General features: G+C 33.7%; 1 protein-coding gene across 1 annotated transcript in view; it reads right to left on the bottom strand.

Moving 5' to 3' along the window:
• ADAMTSL1 (ADAMTS like 1) overlaps positions 1–20,016 on the bottom strand; it is a 347,780-nt gene that overhangs the window by 302,190 nt on the left and 25,574 nt on the right. The window contains exon 2 of the mRNA XM_042877544.1: positions 2,757–2,876. Coding sequence (XP_042733478.1) covers positions 2,757–2,876 — 120 coding nt within the window. The remainder of the gene's footprint in view (positions 1–2,756; positions 2,877–20,016) is intronic.

Genomic DNA, 20,016 nt, shown 5'->3' with positions numbered 1-20,016 from the left:
ACCCAAAAACAAAAAAACAAAAACAAAAAAAACATAGAACCATGACACCAGGCAGCCTGATTTGGGCTTGGAACTTTACTGTCCCTTCACACCTAAACCATTCCATGATTCTATTATTCTACATCCTCTTCAGGGAAAAATGCAAAGATTAAAGATTTCTGTAATTGGTAGGATACTGAAAAGCTACACAGCTTTCTTGTGGGATCCACATATCCACTGATTTTGAAAATTTGCAAACACAGAGACATAGCCTATGCTGCTCAAAGAACTCCCAAAAAGAACCGAAGTGGAATGTTTGTGGGGGAGTATGATGATAGACTGTTTTCTCTGTATCTCATCTGTTAGAAAAATAGCTCTGTAGCAGATTTTCTTATTGGATAATATCTGATCACAGCAGGAAATCACAGGAAAGAAAAAAAAAAAAAAAAGGATTGATCCTCTGATTTAAGACAGATTGATTCTATATATCTAGCTTGTACTTTCCATTCTGGAAAACTACACTCTATATTTCTGCCTCAGAAATTTAAAGTCTGTGTTGCAGACTCTCATAACAGATTTTCTGATATGTTAGTAATCATGTAGGCTTCATTCTTGTAGATGCCTTATCTGTTATATTTGTTTTGAGAGATAGAGATGCTGAACGCTCGTAATTACATCTGAGGTGAAAATTCTGAATCTTGATGGCTATGTAGTGAAAAATGAATTGAATAAAATAAAACTTTGTGTCACAGAAAATGAGCTCAAGGAAAGTACTGGTTTTGGTTTTAATGTCTGTAAGCCTTTGAATCCAGCTGTAAAATATCTTGTATAGATTATGAATTGATATGAAAATAGTGATATGAAAAATTGATATGAAAATAAATTCACTGATACTTAAGAAATGGCTATATAAATTAAACAAAAATACTTTTCTTGAAATTAATATCTGTCTTTGAAACAAATCCATGTAGCATAGAGTGAACAAGTTTGTGTACACTCAAAATATGTCAGGCAAAATACTAAAGAGATACTTCTTTTATACTAAAGAGATACTACTTTTTATCAATTTCTGACTGAATCGATCATGCAGAGAATACAATATATGCTTATATAGTGAAATAAGGTATCTCAAAGTAATTAGATTGCATTAAAACTTCTCCAAATTATACCTAGATGAAGACAGCATGTCACCTTTTCTTTGCAACATTCTTTTAACTTCATTGTGTTTTCATACATACCTATCTGCATGGAAAGATGGTCACAGGAATGACACAGCATCCTTGTGAAATTAAAAAGAAAACTACCTTGAAATAAAATCTGAGAATAGTTTTCAATTTACTTTCCACTTATGTGAACACAATTATGACACATTTATAAACAGGCAGAAGACTAGCACCAAACAGGAAAGAGCACATCAGTTCACTGGTACTGACACAACTGCAATAAAATAGTGTTTACCACAGAGAATGAATGGTTTCAATGGACAACAACATCAGCTATACCCCCTTAGTGTGCAGATAAAAGTAGTGGAAGACCAGCACCCTCTGTTCAGTAAATCTTTATTTCAGTCTTGGCAGTAAATCAGTAGCTTGATGCAACTCCAAAATGTCATATAATTACCCGCAGTTAAAGGAGAAAGTGTTGGTTTTGCCTGATGTGAAAACTCTTTGAAGAGTTTGTAAAGAACTAAGGACAGCCTGTCTTAGAGCAGATGAATTAGCACACACACAGTGGACTGTTTAATGGTTTCACTCCCTTTGTTAACTACATTCTTTGACCTGAGCAACAAGACTTATCAAAAGACATCTATCCCATCCTTCCAAAGTCCTAGCTGTGCTTGCTTCCAGTGATAACTGGCTAATGTTAAGTCATGCACTGAAAAAGGTAACTTTGGGAAGTGCTCTCTGGGGCTATGGAAAAATGTTGATTAGAAAGTCAGTAAGCAAGGCTGTATCAACATTAAATTATTCTATATATTAGAATGCTCTTCCTGTTTCACAGTTTTTATTTTGAACTTTAATCCTTAAAATACATCAGCAGTTCACAGAACTATGAAACTAACACACCACCACAGTGTGTTGAACACCATAAAAAACAAACCTTCAGTATATTAGACCTATACATTTACAGCAGTTTTAAGTCAGCTGACTTGCTTTATTTCATACTAAAGCACCATTAAATTTATGTTTCTCAGCTTTGCCCATGTTCTTTTCTTCAACAATATCCAGGGAATTCTGAAATTCTTCAGACTTGAAAAACATATTTTTGCCATAGATAGAAGAGAGTGCAACATTCTTTTTCATGCATCATTTCTCATGAAGCTGCTTTAGCCTTTTGTTACCTTCCATGGTACATTTTATAAAATAAATGTTTTTAAAGGATAATTTATCTCTTAAATAACTTATGGATTTAACTTTACTCATTCAAAATTTAATAACATATAAACTCGCTTTGAATGGGCAAGTCAAATTACAGTAGAAAATGAAGTTGACAAAGTTCTAAATGAGAAATACTTTCATTTGAAATCAACAGGACAACCTGAGTTTCTTTTGGAAACATGTCTCCCTGAAAGAATTTCATTTGTATTTGATAACTGTGCTATGAATGTGACATTTCCAATATTTTCAATGTTGCATTTCTTCTTTATAAACCAAACTTGTAGTGGTGTTTTGTTTTGTTTTGTTTTGTTTTTGACAAGATGATAGAGTATCCTTTGCAAAATCTATATTCTTGCAGATATTTTTGAACAATTTTTTAGAACAATAGTTAAATCCTACCGGATCTTCAGTTCTGTGGTTATTCAGCAAATCAGACAGGAAATCATCATGTAGACTTTCTCTTCGAATCAGTGTAAATTCACGTAGGAAAACTGCTCCTTGGCTTTGGTCTCCACAAACCTAGCAGCAAAACATGATATTAGGCAAAGCAATGTTTCAGTTCTGCCATAGATGCTATCTCTAAATAAATGAGGATGTAAAACTAAAACGTCCATTATTGATATTTTGCATTCTATTATTAAACACAATCTAAGAAGTCAGCACTGATATTAATGAAAAGAAAGGCATTTAAAGGAAGCCAAGAAAGAATTTAATAACTATCATTTATAGGATATTCTCCTTGTTAAATATGTTGCTATTTATTTCTTTTAGCAATAGCCTATAGTGCAGTTAACTCTTAATTTCTCTTTCATGAAACAAATTTCCATATTTTCAGAAATAAATACTTAGAGTGTATTTATATTTTTCCAGGATAGACAATCTTTGTCCAGCAGATTGATCACATTATCTTAAAAAGTTAGAACTAATATTTCAGTGCTGCTGCTCTCTTGTGTCCTTTTCCCCATTCCATAAATAAATGCAGGGTTGCCCTATTCCAGGTGCAAAACCTGTTCTTATTAAACATCAGATGGTGATTCCTTAGCCCTCCCCTTTGTCAAGATTTCTCTGCAAGGCCTGTCTACTCTTGAAGTAGTCAACAGCTTCTCCCAATTTAGTGACATTTGCAAATTTAGTGTACCTTCAAATGCTGTAACCAAATCCCTTCTAAAAACATTGACAAGAAACAGCCCTAAAATGGAGCCCTGAAGAAGCCCACTAGTGAATGGCTGCTGGACTAAGTTAACATCATTTATCCTAAAACTTTGAGCCCTAACCATCAGTCAATTGTTCACCCATCACATTGTGTTCTTTGTCTAGCTGTATACTGGACATTTTGTCCTGAAGTATGATGTGAGAAGCAGTATCAAAAGCTTTGCTGAAATGCGAAAAAATTCTATCTACTTGTTTGTCTTGATCAGTCAAGTGTGTAACCTCATCACAAATAGAAATGAAATTTGTTAAACAGTTTCTCCTTGTGAACTTGTGTTTGCTGTGACCAATGACTACACTGTCTTTAAGGTGTTCTTCAGTAACTCCCAGAATAGCTTCCACACTATTGCCAGGTGCTGAAGTGAGGCTGAAAGGCCTGTAATTACCAGAATCTCTTTTCTTACTCTTCCTGTGACAGTATTTGCCAGCTTTCAGTTGACAGTCTCAGTTCAAAAAATAATTGAGAGAGGTCTCCCAGTGATGTCAGCCATCTCTTTGAGTATCCTGGGATTAATTCTAGTGGGGTCCACAAACATATACAATCAGCTGGAGCAGCAAATCCTGCACAAATTCAGGATTGTTTGGGAGTTAATCATTACTGCAGTCCTCATCCTCCAGTTCCAGGCTCTGGGAGCCCCAGACCCCATCACCAACATTATGACAGAGGTGATGAAGACTTCTCATTTGTTTGTGTCCCTATTTTGTAGGTGACAGTCCTCATCAAGTAATGGATGAACACCTTTTTTTTTTTTTTTTTTTTTTTTTTCCTCTTTAAAAAGAGTGAAATTGCAAGGATATCTTTTTCTCTATTACTGCAAGCTCTTACTTCTATTAAGTTGAGTGAAATTATTTCCACTACATGTGAAATATTCATAAAGCCTACTAACAAATGATATATATTGCCAAGAGCAATTCTAATAGATTTTTCAGTTTTTATCATTTCACAACATAATTGAAGGCAATTCAACTTGAAAGAATAATTTGTTTTATCAGAATTGGCAACTAAGAATATTTTGTATTTTTTTTACAATGAAGACTGCAACTCTGGTGTGAATTAGCCACGTGTAACAGTCGTAAATGCATTTTTTATTTTAGATACTGGCTTATATTTCTGCACAGCAATATTGACACACTAGTACAGGACAACAGTGGAGTTTCTGGAAATCTTTTTCTCTGTTTCTTCATCTAAAGAACAAGAACGTTTAATCATGAATGTTAGATATAGTATTTCTGCATATATTTAAGATAAGCACAGGACTTAAATATGAACTGTAGTTTTTACTTACTAGTGCTGCTTTACTAATTTTATTTTGCTAAGAAGAAACCTCATGCTCTATTGCTTTTATCCTCTATTATGATTTTTTCCTTTTGTTCACACTTCTGTGAAACCAGATACCATATTTATCCTGGTTCCAGGTATCCTAGCAGAAAACACCAGAAAAAGAAAGAGAAAAAGAAGGGCTTGGGAGTACCACAAATATTATACATAGTGTCCAAGGGAAGGATGAAGTACAGATTTGCTACTCCCTGCAAGTGAGTTGATATTGCTTTATGGGAGAAGGCAATACTCCCTGCCATCTGGGAAGTGAGATCAGAGTCCATGCAGCTATAATGGCAAAACTAGAAGGAGATGAACGAATAAAATTAATGTGGGAGATGGGAATACCTCATTATGAAGTGGGTAATGGGAAGAACTAGGAGTCCCCGAAACCAAATTATATGCTGGTTTTGCCTTTGATATAAAGCCACATGTCTAGTAGTATATAGGGCATCCCATTATTTTGGTAGTTTTGAGCTTCTCTGTTGTAATTTTCAACTAATTAACTAACTAAAGATATTTCCATAAGAGAAATGGAATTTTACAAGTTGAGGTTTTAAAATTCATACTTAGCCTTCCATTTTCTAAATAATATTGAGAGACATGCTGATAATATGCTCATATTACTGAGTTATGTCAATGGAAATCCTTTGCAGTGTCAGGGAAAAAAAAAGGAAAAAAAACCAATAATAATAATAATAATAATAATAATAATAATAAAGGAAAAAAAAAGAAAAAAAAAAAAAAGAAAAAAAAAAAGAAGCAATGCCAAGAAGGGAAAGAAGCCTTGCTACATATTGTTTTCGTAATGAAATTTATGGATGAAATGTGTCCCTGAAATTGTTCATTTTTCATTAAAAAAAATAAATAAATAAAACCCTAGAAGGGACAAGAAATGCTCAGTGATAAAATTTATTTCACAAACAAAAATCTATGGTTTTATTTCACTTAGAAGTATCATTCCCTACTTGTGATTTTAAGATAAGCAAATGTGATGGTAAAATTGATTGAGTGAGGTTTCTTAAAATTCTATGCTTCTTGTTTTAGAATTGAGATAACAGACAATGTAAGAAAAGAGATTTGTTACCAGTGATTAATCTTCCTACACTGTTTATTTTGTTCCTATGTAAATAAACTCAAGATTTTGCAAAATCTTCTCCTTCCAAGAGAGAGAGCTTCCAATTTTTAAACAGTTTCTAAATGGCTTACAAGAAGAAATCATACCTGCTTCCCCATTGCATGATCTTCCTTAGTTATAAATTAATAAAATAAATACTTTCTAAAGGATGTGTTTGCAATATCAAAAATCTCAGTAGAATACTGTTAGCTTTTAAGTCTTATATCACATTTATATTCATGTTTATTTGCTAATAATTACATGTTAGGGAAGTGGATACCAGAGGCACTGAACAGAAAGAATACACAGAATAAGAGAGAAGAATAAAGACTTTTAGAAACTGAAGATGAAGGAAGATGAGAAATAAAAACCAAGAAAAGCAATAATGAAAGCAAGAATTCGTTATTTTGCTCAGCAAAAAATTAAATCTTGAAAAAAGGAGAGAACTGGGAAGTATATAGTCATTTAAAATTGTTCTTCTCTTCTTAATTTTATAACATATGTATTGCATCTTTGAACAGTAGTTCTTCCCAGGTGCAGTGTATAATTGCAATCCATACAGTGGCTAACGAAATTTAGACCTTGTAGAGGATGGTGATTTTGACTGAGAGATGGAATTAATTTATTTGGGAATCAGTAAATTGGATTAATATCTAGAAAGACCATTTTCCATTCCTTAAGCTTTTTTAAAACTCTCTCTCTCTCTCTCTCTCTCTCTCTCTCTCTATATATATAATATATATTATATATATATATATATATATATATATATATATATATTTCATTCTCTCAGGAAACCTATTATCATTGTAACACAGCCTATTCCTTCAGTTGATGCACAGAATATCTGTAGAAGACAGTCCTCAAACACAGGCAACTGGGCAACTCAGACCTCCCTCAAAACTGAGCAAACCACACAAAGGAAGAACAGCCTGACACTCAGCTGACTGAAATCAGCATCTGCAGCAGTATGTGAGAAATGAGGTTTCATTAAATGCACTTATGAAGATCAACAAGTTAGCACCAAAATTGCTCAAGATTGGGAAGATTTGTGAGTATTCAGGTGTCCGAATGTCTTTGCAAATAAACTTATAAAATTGAGAGAAGACAAAATTTCTGCAAAAATCTGAGCAAAAATGTTTTTCTCATTTTTATAGCTCAGTTAATACAACTCTTAGATCACCTAAAGAATGAATTGTTGCATTAGATCCAGTAGTGTGAATGCCTTGACAATGACATAAAGGATTATTTTTAGTTATTAATAGTATTCTTAGGCATGAATCTCTTGGTTTTCACAACAGAAATCAATTAGAACTTCAAGCATATGGCAGAAAATAATACATTAAATACCAGAATGATAACAATGACATTTATAGTGAGGGACAAGAAACACAGGCTTTTAACAAGCTAAGTTACAGTTGTACAATATTATTTTTGGTTTATACACCACTCAAAAAGATACAACAACTTGTGCATGTATTTCAGTTCTGAATTACTCTCAGTAAAAGATAGCAACATTATTATACTTTAGCTCCTGCACACTACCAAGTGAAAAGGTGCCACATTTTTACATGGGACTTAAAAGGTAAGAGGTTTATAGTCTTTCTTGACCTTGCAAAAAGCATAATCAAGAAAAAAAGTTGCCTAGAATACCAACAAGTTTTTCTAAATAGCTGCTAGCTATCAAACAAACTTGCTTAGTACCCCTGATTCCTCAAGAAAAGTTAGAGTTATGAAACAAAAGAATTACTATTGCTGTACTTAATCTTCTGTGTTCTTTTCTACTGTATTTATCCAGTTTTCTTTTTCTTTATTGTCCAATGAAGAATTTGGTTGAACAGAGATGGGCACGAGCCCAATACCGTGACCCAAATTTAGAAGCAGTTATGGTCCAGCTCTGAATCTGAATTTTGAAAGCTGTTTTGTCTTTGTACCAAAGTCCATGTAAAAATTAAAAACATGCAGAGATCTCACAGAACAACTCTGTCACTGTTAATCATTCTGAACACTCTTTATTCTTACATGGCAAGCCAGAAAGTTATGCACAATTTGAAATCTATTCTATACGTTTCCTTCTGGGAATTTATTGAGTCTGATCACAACATTTTTCTCACAGGAATACATTCAACAAACAATATTATCCTATTTAACTGAAGACATCAGAAACTGATGATCTGAAAATGCTGCTTTTCTGTACTGTACATTGCACAATATTAAATTGGTTATTCATAAATGTTCAGAATTTTCAAGGCTTTCTAGTTCCTCATGGAGAAATATGCAGGACCAAGTAATCAGAGTCCCTGTCAATGTATTTCTAATCAAGTTGACAATTTGAAGACATTACTGTCATTAAATTATCTCATGGTTTAAATCAGACAATCATGGTTAATGTGATTTGGCAAGTAAGGTAGACTACAGAACAAGAAATCTGACTTTTAGGCACAGGCTGAATATAACTTCAGCTTGGACTTTTCTTTCTCTTTCACCAGTTGAAACCTTAAAGGCTGGACTGGAGCCATGAAGATGATCGTTCTGCCCCTGAAAAATGTCCTTTCTTTAAAATTTAGTTTTGCTTTGATTCAGTTCAAATAATTGTTTTCTTGTTTTCCTGTTTTCTTGTTTTCTTGTCAAAGTAACAAAAGTAAATAAAACTGCAAAAAAAAAAAAGTTTTGTTTTGTTTTGTTTTGTTTTTGGTGATGATAAGACTTTTTCCATTTTTTCATTTCTAGGTCATTGCAACAAGAATGAAGGAAAGGGAAAAAGGTTGTAATAAACCTGTCACAGGTGAAAAGGGCAATGTTTATGTTCCCAGTGACCCTATATCACAATGAGAAGTGTACCCATGGGATTAAACCACTTTCTCATGAGCGTCTTTATTACTGACATGCTGGACAGACACCTGCTGGAGTGCTACTATATAGAAAATACTTAACAACTTGTGAAAAGTCAGGAGGAAGCTCAGATGATGGTGATACAGATTACTCATGCATTCACAGCAAATATTAAGCTTGTAAGACATCCAATATTGGGGGTAGTATTAATGTTTTCCTCTCTCTTTCATGTAATACTTTGCTACACTTGGAAGAAAGTATCTCTGCTGAAGATAGAGGAGACTCTTCTAGATCCAATCTAACTAGTATCAGTAGAATTTATCCTACTAGAATTTATTGGTCTGCTTTGAAGTGAAGTTTTCTTTTTTCATATAATTGGGGTTTTCTTTGAAAACAACTCATAAAGATTGGATTTCCAGCTTTTTCTGGTTGCTACTTCATGTCTTACAGCTCTTGCTTCTTACTGTTTTGTCCTCTTCTCGTCAATTGTCTTACAAATGGGCAAAAGTGCTGTCTAAATTTGCAAATGAAGTTAGACATAAACTATAATTTTTTCAGCACTGCAATGTCTTCTTCAGATATCTGAAAATAAAATTACATTTTCTGGGGAACAGAAGACAGAGGTAAAAAGAAAATAAAAAATCTTTAGCCCTTTTGAAAACAAGGTCGTCCCGAGAGCTGAATATCAACGATAGTGCTTTCTGGCACCAGACTTTCCAATCTCCGCAGATATTATTGTTTCTGAATTAACAGTCTGTCTCTTAGGAAACTAGCTACTGTTTGTAGTGGTTCTGTAGGTTTAGAAATTTGAAAGAGAAAAGGAGGTTCCTATTTAGCTTCTCTAAAAGTATTCACAAAGTGCCTCAAAATTCAAACCCAAACTGCAAATTATTTCCCAAGGGAATGTTTTATTCAACAGTGAAATGTTCCCACCAGAAATCTTTTTGCTTGTCTTGAAATATATTTAATCTCTTCTCTTTCTTCCCCTTCTTTCCACAGAGACTGAATTCATGATTATCTTAATGGGAATGCCCTGACTTCTTTATAAAGCTCTGTGAAGGAAATGTGGCTTTGTGCTAATTATTTTCAGTCCTTAAACAGCCACAATAGATGAGTCTGGTTAATGTATTCATTAAAGGAATTATTTAAGCTCCATTTCAGTCTCTCATTATAAATGAACAAAAGAAACAAAAAGTGATTTGCACTCAAGAATTACAGCATGAAGTGTCTGTTAAACAAAACCACCAGCTATTAACATCTTGGACAGACATTAGCAACGATGGGGATAAATTTGTAAAGCATACACACGCCTACACTTGACCCACTGTGTACCAACAAGGGAGAAAGCCAATACGGCCCCATTAAATGGAGTGGCAAAAATGCAGTTATGTACAAAAACACACCAATTCTCCTGCTGCCAAGCAATCTTGGCAACAAACAAACAAACAAACAAATAAATAATAAAAGTAGGTGGAGGAAGGAGACAAAGGAGGAGGAAAAAAAGAAGAAAAGGAGGGGAAGGGAAGGGAAGGGAAGGGAAGGGAAGGGAAGGGAAGGGAAGGGCCAGACTGTGAGAGAATAGAGGGTGAAGTCACAAAGAATCAAACAAATCAAAGGTATACAAATCCTTTTAAATCCTGCTTATTTGAGTCTTAGCAGTAGTTATGACAAAATGCACAGATGAAAGGTAATGTCATGAACAGAAAAATAACATTTTTTGGAGAACACGATCTAGTTTCTCATTTACTGCATAGTAAGAAAATATTTGAATATATTTGGGTATGGCTTTTGTTCCTCAAACAGGTTATTTTTTAAAGCAATCAAACTGTAGTTTAGGCCAGATTCTATTCAAGACATTAGTTTTCTAAATATTTCAAATAATACCATTGCTTGAAATACATGAAAACAGATACACATTTTGCTATATGAATCTGTTTTCTACCATTTCTTCCTTTGCCTCACTTAGTTGACATCAGCAGTACCATTTTTAAAATTATGAAGTAGCTTGTAAATGTGAAAAATCAGTATATCTGATCTTATCTGACTTTCTCTCAAAACAAAACAACTATCCAAAAGTGTATATATATACGAAATAATGAAATGAGTTAACCTTGTTTAGAGATCAAATCATTTAAAGTTGTTTTTTTCTTTCTTTACTCTTATCTATGCTCAGAAAGTTTCTATTTAAGCTCAGTTACAGAATCCTCTAGGTTTCTTCTCTCAACTTTGACTACAAAGTTGTTGAAGAGGAATCACTGGTGAGTTCTCCAAAATATCAATTTACTGGGACCCTTGTACACAATATTTTTCTTGTGAAAATAAGTTTTCACAATGATTACTTTCACATTTTCTTCAGTACTAGCATGTTAGGCTTTTGAAACCGATGAACAGGGAACATCAAAGAACTTGAAGGTTAAGAAGCAACATTGTGCATTTTGCTTAGTGATTGCTGAACTTCATTACATAATAATGAACTCTGTAGAAAACAATTTCAGCTAACACTGTGGATTTCAACTGAAACCACCAATACACAGAGTTCAAGTACTGCCAATGGAATGTTTATTTTATTGTACGTCTATCATGATGAATGAAAAATAATTGCAATTATCACAATATTAGTCTTTTTAGAGTGGGCAACCTTAGGCAACACTTTTTCTTTACAGTCCTGTAATACTGTTGTAACTCTGACCACCTTTATTAGGGATTAGAACTTCATGAATGTCCTTCAAGAAACCTAGTGGTGAGTAGTTACATAGATAGTAATTTCTGTTAAGCAAATCATGCAGCTAGCTAGACACTTCAAACAGCTGACAGTGGAATTAGTAAACAGTAGTAACATTATATGAACTCATCTGCAATTCAATCAGATAGATTGTAATTATTTCATTTGTGATTAGACATTAAAAATTCTATGAATATGTTTTTTCTTTATTCGCTAGCTCAAATATTGCTTCCATCAATGCACTGATTGGCTTTGTTTTTATTTTATCAGACCAATAAGCTTTTGTACATCTTGCCCATATTAATATTTTGAAATATTAAAAAAAATAAGAGAAGTTCAAGAATGAGTATATTCATGGACCGAGATTTTGCATAAATCCTTCTAGTTGTCCTTGCATTGTAAGATTCATAAAGTCCACAGAATCTTTTTATTTACATTGGATTTTATATCCTGTATTTGTATATATATACGTATCCTGTATATATATATATTTTTAGATTTTTAATGTTTTTTTTTCTGCCAGTAGTAAAACTAGTTTTAACAGCTGTAATAGCCTTTTAATCCTGAATACAATGGGCATATTAGAGCTGGGCTTTTTAAATTTCTCTATTCTTATAGGGTTGAAGTTTTGCTTTTTTTGTCTCTTCATATTTTGTATACCAAATCTTTCTCACTTTAACAATGAAATCAGTTGTTTCAGTCTCTTGTAAACAGAATTTCTAACTTCTCTCAAATCTTTACACATTAAATTGGGAGCTGAATGGTTTTTGGAGATGTCTTCTTTTACTTGTTTATGGCTTCTTCTCTGTCAGAAACCTTAAAGGATCAAAATCATCTGCAATGAGATACACAGCTGTCTTTCATGCAAACTATGCTATTTGAAAAACATCTTTAATTAATATTCTGCACAAATGCTTTTCATAAAACAGAAAATAAATTACAGGAAAGGCAGAGAATTTACAAGAGACTGCTTACTAGGTTCAAAATTGTTCAATTTTCACTAATTTGCTCATTTAATAGAAGAACCTTTTTTTCATCCTTAATGCAACTGAGTGCAAGTTTTCCCTTACATATAAGTTTCCAACTGGCTCAAAGAGATTGTTCAGAATTTCATTTTTACATTGTCTACTGAAATATTGTTCACTGGTAGTTATAAAAGCTAATCAAACTCTCAAAATATATTCGTTAAACAACTTTTGTAAATTTGATTTGACAATCTTCGCAATTCTGTTTATTCTTACTCTAGTAGTATTCTAAACAATGCTTTGTCAGTTTCACAATTACTACAAAAATTGTTCCTAAAGATTGCTGATGGCCATGTATGATCCTTCCCTTTCTTCTTCCAAGTAAATGAATCCCAGCTTTAATGATCCGTTGAAATGTCTAAACAATGCTCTGTTAAACTTTAAATTTAGGGTTTTTTCCCCAGCATCTTATTAAACAGTAAACCAAGAGACAAAATCAGTAAGTGTGAGATTCTGTGGTGAAACCGTGCAATTCAAAACCTGGATGACATTCTGTGAACAGATCTGCTTATGAATAACCCACAGCCAGACATCAAAACAATTATTATATCACACAAAAATTTGCTCAGTCATAGCATTGATTAAATGTGTGTAAAATGAAGAAATTGCTTTCATTTGGTTTCTAAAGAGCAAACATGAAGATTAAGAATTACCTTCAGATTTGTTTCACAGTTAAGTAAGACTAAGGTTAAATGAGAACAAATATGACCATACTTCATCACACCACTGTTTGATTAGATAGTTTTCTGAATCGCAGATGAAGGAGATGCTTGAATGAGCATAATAGTACTAGATGTCATCATTTTTTGCTTATAATGATTATAAAATAGTTAATTACAATTACAATTGCATATTATGAAGAAGTGGAAACACACTGAAAATTAATCACTGTAAACCTAAGTAGAAATGTAGTCATGGTAAATCTTTTAAAATCATTTAAAGCTGTCTAGTCAGTACATAAATGTATCTGCCTAAATATAAAATCCAGACATGAAACAAAAATTAGTATATACTCCATGTACATCCATTCCATTGGATTCTTCTTTTATTTATTTGCATTATTAACTTTCATTACTCAATTCCTAAAAATTAAGTATTGGAATCTTTCTTCCTTCTCAAATTTGTCCATGCTCTGTGCAACACAGAGCAATTTGTTGACATTTGCTTCTGTCCTATTTGAGTATATGTTCTGTTAAAGATAGAAATTGATTTCATTCCAGTATGAAAGCCAGGAATTGAACAAGCAATTCTTGTCTTGACACATTAAGTTATTTTGCACAGTCCTTTCTTAATATCAAGTGGGGTTTATTCTGCAACAACCTCTCCAGGATGACTGGTGGCAAGAAAAAAAGTAATTCAGAAACTGAATTTGAAACTCAACAGTGAAGTTGTAGATCATGTTGATGACCAGACTAAATACTTCTGGAAATACCTTCTATTTTCTTATATATAAAAAGAGATTTTCCCAGAAGATTAAAAAAAAAACAAAAAAACATATACAACTGTTCTAGAGCAATTCCTCTTTTTGATAAATGTACCTCAGCCATGCTGCATACATCCGAGAAAAAAAATAAAAGCCAAAACAATCTATGTCTTAACAGACATAAGGCCTTGAAATTACCTTAGTTTGATCTTTTTTTTTTACTTCTTTGGGCAAAAGTTTTAATCAGACAAAAGCAGAAATCGTTTCAGATGTACAGTTATATATTACTTTTATTATTAATTTTGAAGAATAGGACAAAATTCAGAAAACTATTTGGCAAACTTCAGAAAAGAATTTTTTAAGGATAGTTGTCTAAAAAATCTTGGCATGCTGCAGGCATTTTATCCAACACATGAATATTAATGGCACCTTTTTCTAACCCCAGAGATGTGTTTCTTCGAAAAACGTCTTAAACATCAGTAGCTTCAAAAAGTAATGCCTCCTATTTGTTTCCATGGAAACTAAATCAGATATAAAGAGCACACTAATGCTATTTGAAAAAGCAAAATTCTCATTATTTCTCAACATAGCCACCACCTTTAATTAGTATGCATTTCTGCCAGTGATGAACAAGAGCCTGCATGCTGGACTCATAAAAACCTGTACTTGTGGAGGTAACCCACAGTCACTGTTGCCACTTCCGAACTGCAACACCCACCACCTCACTTGCTCGCATCCACTGTTTTCATAAATATTCAGCGTATGTTGTTAAATGTCAGTAAGTGCCTTTTTTACCACATGGAGGAATTCAATTCCACACCTTTGCTTCATACACACTTCCATTTCAGACACCATTGCGTCAGACTGTCTCCCTGCCTCAATCTGCCACACGGCAACAACATGTAGTAGAACATTGGTGGGAAGGTTCAACCTCTACTGCCATAACACCAACATCCACCTCTGGTATTGCTGGCCAACATAGTAACATAGGAGGCATTACTTTCAAAATAGTTCCCATATAAACCACTGCAGGAATTTACAGGATATCATGAACCAGGGAAATCATCACTTAATTCATCTTAGATAATTGTACATTCTCTCTTGTAAGCATTTTCTCAGCTATTAAAACATTCTCAGTCACCTGTGAGCACTCTTTCAAGATTTAGCAGAACTAAAGAGAGCTTTCTTCCTATAACTTTAATTTTATAAAATGAGAAACATGATCACTAGAGTATATTTCTATTATTGAAATAATGGGAGAAACAGGTGTTTTCCAATAAGAATTCTGTTCCCAGTTGCACTGTTGCATTAAATGGATTTCCCTACTACTCTTTTGCCTGACGGTGACCCAGTTCCAGAGCTGTTATTCATGTGGCAGCAGGAAAAATTTGAAACACTGCTCAACATTTTACTTAATGTTTTGTTCTTAAGTGTACAGATCACTTGGGTTTTACTCAAAACAGTTATCTATACTACTGTAATACTTACATCATTTAAACTCTACTCTGTGTGGGTTAGAAGGGAGTAACTAGCGGTCATTGATTTGATGAACTTTTTATGGGCTTGTAAATTGCTTCAGAAAAATAAATGTGTGCCTCCACCTACAAAAAGCTTCATATTTCTAAAACCAAAACCACAAATGGTTTTGAAGTCGCTCAGATATTTGGTTTCCTGTTTTTCCCATCAGTTTCATTTCTCCCAGGAGAAAAAAGTGCTGAAACTCCATTAAGACCGACTGACTGTTCTTACAGCCTTTCCAGAGCAAGAAGAGGCAGGAAATACTAGAAGTCATATTGTAAATTTTCAAGTATTTCCCAGCCAAATTTTGCAGATTCTGGTGGCTCAGACAAACTTTGGAATAAATGTAGAAACCTTTAAAGGACTTTTGGAAACCAAATACAAAAAACAAATCTTCTGAGATATTCTCCTTATCTGTATAGACATACCCCGCCAGAGCTCATTAAATGAGGAGTAAGCAACAATTTGCAGAATTAATTTCCCTGATAAAATAATACGTGCTTTGAATTTCCTAGATAAAATAATACATACATTGAATAAATGCAAACCAAATCTAAAATAAACTAAATTTACTTACTTTGTTTCAAGCTAGATTGTCACATTTTATTTTAAGGAATATTTTAATTTAAAAAACATTAGTGACTTATGGATTTAGTTTTCCTACTTGTTCTATTTAATTTGCAGGAAAAAAAAAAGAACAAAAACAAAACAACAACCTACCAAAAGAAGTAAGAAGATAAAGTAATGGAAGTAGTTGCTTCTGGATAACATTTTATAAATGTTTAATTTGGAGTCATTTTGAAAGTACAATAGATGGATAAATCTTTGTCAGCTGTACAGGAGTCTTTGTCAAATGTAAAGGGAAGGTGTACAGATTTTTAAGTACTGGAACCTTTCTTTATGACAGCATAGACAAAATTGGTATTAGTTGTCTTTCAAATGAGAACACATCAGTTTGATGCCTTATAGTATACTTAAGAATTTTCTGAATTGTTTTTTGTGGGTTTTTTTGTTTGCTTGTTTATTTGGTTGGTTTGGTTTTTGTTGTTTTTGGTTTTTTTTATTCGCTGGGTGGACTATTATTGTTACCACTTTTTGTAAAGTTATAAATATCTTCGTGGAATAGAAAATCAAAAAGTTGGATTCAAATATTAAATGCAGCTTTGCTGACATGAAAAATCATCTGTAAAAGTAACTTATGCAAAACGATCTACTAGTAACTTGTATAGGACAAACAACGATATGTAGTTACTCTGCCTGCTTAATTCTTATCCTTTGTCTTCTGCACATAGCTATTGCAGTAATGCTGAATATTTTGGGAGACCTCTCTTCTAGTGAAAAACGTTTGGTTCTGAAGAATTTATTTGCTTCTGTAATAAGAGGCCATTGTTTCAGATTACCTGGCATTGTCAGGAAATGCTTGTCAAAAATGACTTAACTTTTCAACAGCTTTTCTTTAAATGTATATAATATTATTGTATTTGCAGAGAATTTTTGCTGACCTTCCATCCAGCAGTAAGGCATTGGTCAGCTCATATTTGTTTGATTTCTCATTCAATTTCTAATCTGAAAGTAAAACCGCATTCTGAGGGCAGCCTAACAGATTGTATGATAGAAGCGTATCTCAAATCAGCAAGACAGAGAAGAATCATTTGCTCAGCACAGTGCACATCATTCCTTCTGAGAGTTGAAGTATAAATTAAGGATGACAAGAAACAGAAGTATGCAGTCATCTTTTGATAGGAAGCAAAAGAATATAATTCAAGAGGAATGGGAATTTATCATCAGCACTTTCCCTCAATCCTTCAGCAAGAAGAGGGTTATCTTTTTAGGTAATCTGCTACTCTAGTAGCACAGAAGGAAAAAATGCAAAACTAAAAAGCTCTATTGCCAAAAGGACAGTACAATTCCAAAACAACAAGGAGATATTTAAGTAATCCATTCTCTTTTCCCTGAATTTCTGTCATGGGAATATCCAGCACTGGGTCTCTTAGGAGGAAAAGATGCCAACTGTGCTCCTCTTAAGCAGACCCTAGCTGCTTATTCATGAAGTGTCAATGAAAGACTGCCTGTTAACAGCGTCCCTCTGGCTGGCTGGCTGCAGTGGTGGGTGGTGACTAGTTGGATGATGTAACCCAAAGCAGCTATCAGCAGTAGGTCATGGTTCATATGCTTCCGCTAAGGAATTGCAGCTGTGCAATCTACAGCATTTACTTGGGAGAAGATTGGCCATATGCATGAAAGCATCCTGTAGCTGTTACTTCTATCTTCCCCAAAAAAAGACACAGGAAAGGAGGAGATTACACAGAATTGCAATGGGTCACTGGTATGGCTGACGTCCAGCCTCAATGAGACAAGGGCCATTAAACAAATTAATCCCAAAGTAGTAAGAAATGCAGGTGAAAACTTTAGGAAGATAAGTGCTAAATCAAACAAAATGTTTGAAAATTGAAGAGGCTGCTCAAACTCTCTAGCTTCCAGGTACAAATCTATTTTTCTGAGTAGTGATACAAATTACAGATTACACTGTAATGTCAAGCATAAAGTCTGTAAAAAGAGATGTTAGTTCTAAAAAAGGGCTTTCAATTCAGACTAAAAAAAGAGAGAGAGAGGAAAGAGAGAGATCAAATCTTGAAAAGACACTGGAAAAACAGAGTTTGGAAATTGCTGGCTATCTCCACTCATTTCATAGGGAAGCTAGGGCTTTTCTCGTTTCAGTGTCTGTGGATTCATTGTATTTAATTCTCCTCATAGACTTTCTAGAAAAGATCAAACAGAGGTAGTTGTGGTCTTTTTTGAGGGGTTTTGTTTTTTATGTGTGTGCTTTTTCAAGAGTAAAGCTAAACTAAAGAAAACCAATTATACTTGAAATGAAAATAAAAACTCTTGCTTTCTTTCACAATAGGTCTAACTACTCATTTTCACTTTTTAATCTTTCTGAATGTGAAACCATTTTTCTGTTATACCCCTGCATCTCCATTCTGAAGGTTACAGAGTGATGAGTCTCTATGCATTACAAACAACTATGCCTATTTTTTTTTCTCCAATTTTTATAGGCCCAGAGTCTTATCTTCAAGTTTAATGTTTTCTGTGACTTTTCAGTTCATCTAGAAATAGAAAAGAAAGCTACTCGGAAACCCAAGATTGCTAATAACCTTGCAAAAGTTGACAACCAGCAATTCTAACTTTTCTTCAATGGTCTAATACACTCAATGCCTTCAGAAGATTTAAAGTCCATTGTACACCTAATCATGCAGCAAAATTTCTCTTCATCATACACAAAAGACTGAAGTGAGTTTCCACAAGAACTATTTACTGAAGCTGGTGAGAAATTTCATGAGAACAATTTTAAGGCAGAAAATACAAACTCAGAATTTAGCAAAAACATCTGGTAGGAGCCTTCTAGTTTATTGGTGTTCAGAGAAAATTACTGAAGAGTGTTACTTAATTTAGTGATTTTGTTTTAAATATAATGTAAAAACAAAGGAAAATAACAAAGACATACACTTTAAACGTAAAGAAAAAATCTGCAGACCTGTTCCTTGATATTTAGAAATACTTCTGAGAAGTACTGTTTTGCTAATGGCTACTAATTGCTTTATTTTGAAAAATGTTTGAAATACTTAAGACTTGCTATTGAAAAATACCCCTGAGTTTAATCAAGTTACAGTGACAAAGTAACATCATGAAAAAAAATATTTGCTAAAACTGTTCCTAGCGAAGCCAAGCTTCTAAACTTGCCCAGTTGACTAGGAATAGGAATAGGAATAGTGCAATTTGTTTTTTCATAGAGGCTTCTGATCACTCAAATCTAGAAATAAGAACACTTGTGAACAAGAACAAGTGTCTGCAAAGATTACTGATACACATTTTTATTTATCTTTTTATCTAATCATCTTCTAAGTTTATGGCTTTGAGAGGAAGACAGCTACCATGCTAACAGACAAGAAGGAAGACAATTACAGGCAGAACTACTTAACTAAATGGATATCTGCTAGAATCTGTGTCTGAATACTTTCCTAAATGAACTCATAGCAATAATGATAGTTGACAGTAAACAAAGTAGGAAACCAGATGTATTTGAAGATAGGATTTCAGAAACCTACACAATGGAAAGAAAAAATAGGAAATATTACGGAATATAGCTAGTGGCACAAGGGCTGCTGTTTGCATCCATTTTTGTGTCATTGGTTCACAATAACAGAGGTGAATATTGGTGGCATGGCAGTAGAGGCTGAACATTCCTACCACTATTCCACTACATTTTGTTGCTGTGAGACAGAGGGTAGCAGAGAGACAGTCTGACACAGTGATGTCTGAAATGGAAGTGCATATAAAGCAAAGATGTGTCATTGACTTCCTCCATGCAGAAAAAATGGTTCTCATAGTCATTAACTAACTCTCATTTATGGATGCAAGCACAGTGAGGCAATGGGTTAGGGTGAAGATTAGGGTTAGGGTTAGGGTTAGGGTTAGGGTTAGGGTTAGGGTTAGG

The sequence above is a fragment of the Lagopus leucura genome, unplaced genomic scaffold (genome assembly GCF_019238085.1).
Source record: "Lagopus leucura isolate 7727_CA_CO unplaced genomic scaffold, USGS_WTPT01 Super-Scaffold_100018, whole genome shotgun sequence".
Lineage (NCBI taxonomy): Eukaryota > Metazoa > Chordata > Aves > Galliformes > Phasianidae > Lagopus > Lagopus leucura.
Note: the sequence above shows the minus strand (reverse complement) of the source record. Positions and strands in the feature narration are given on the sequence as shown.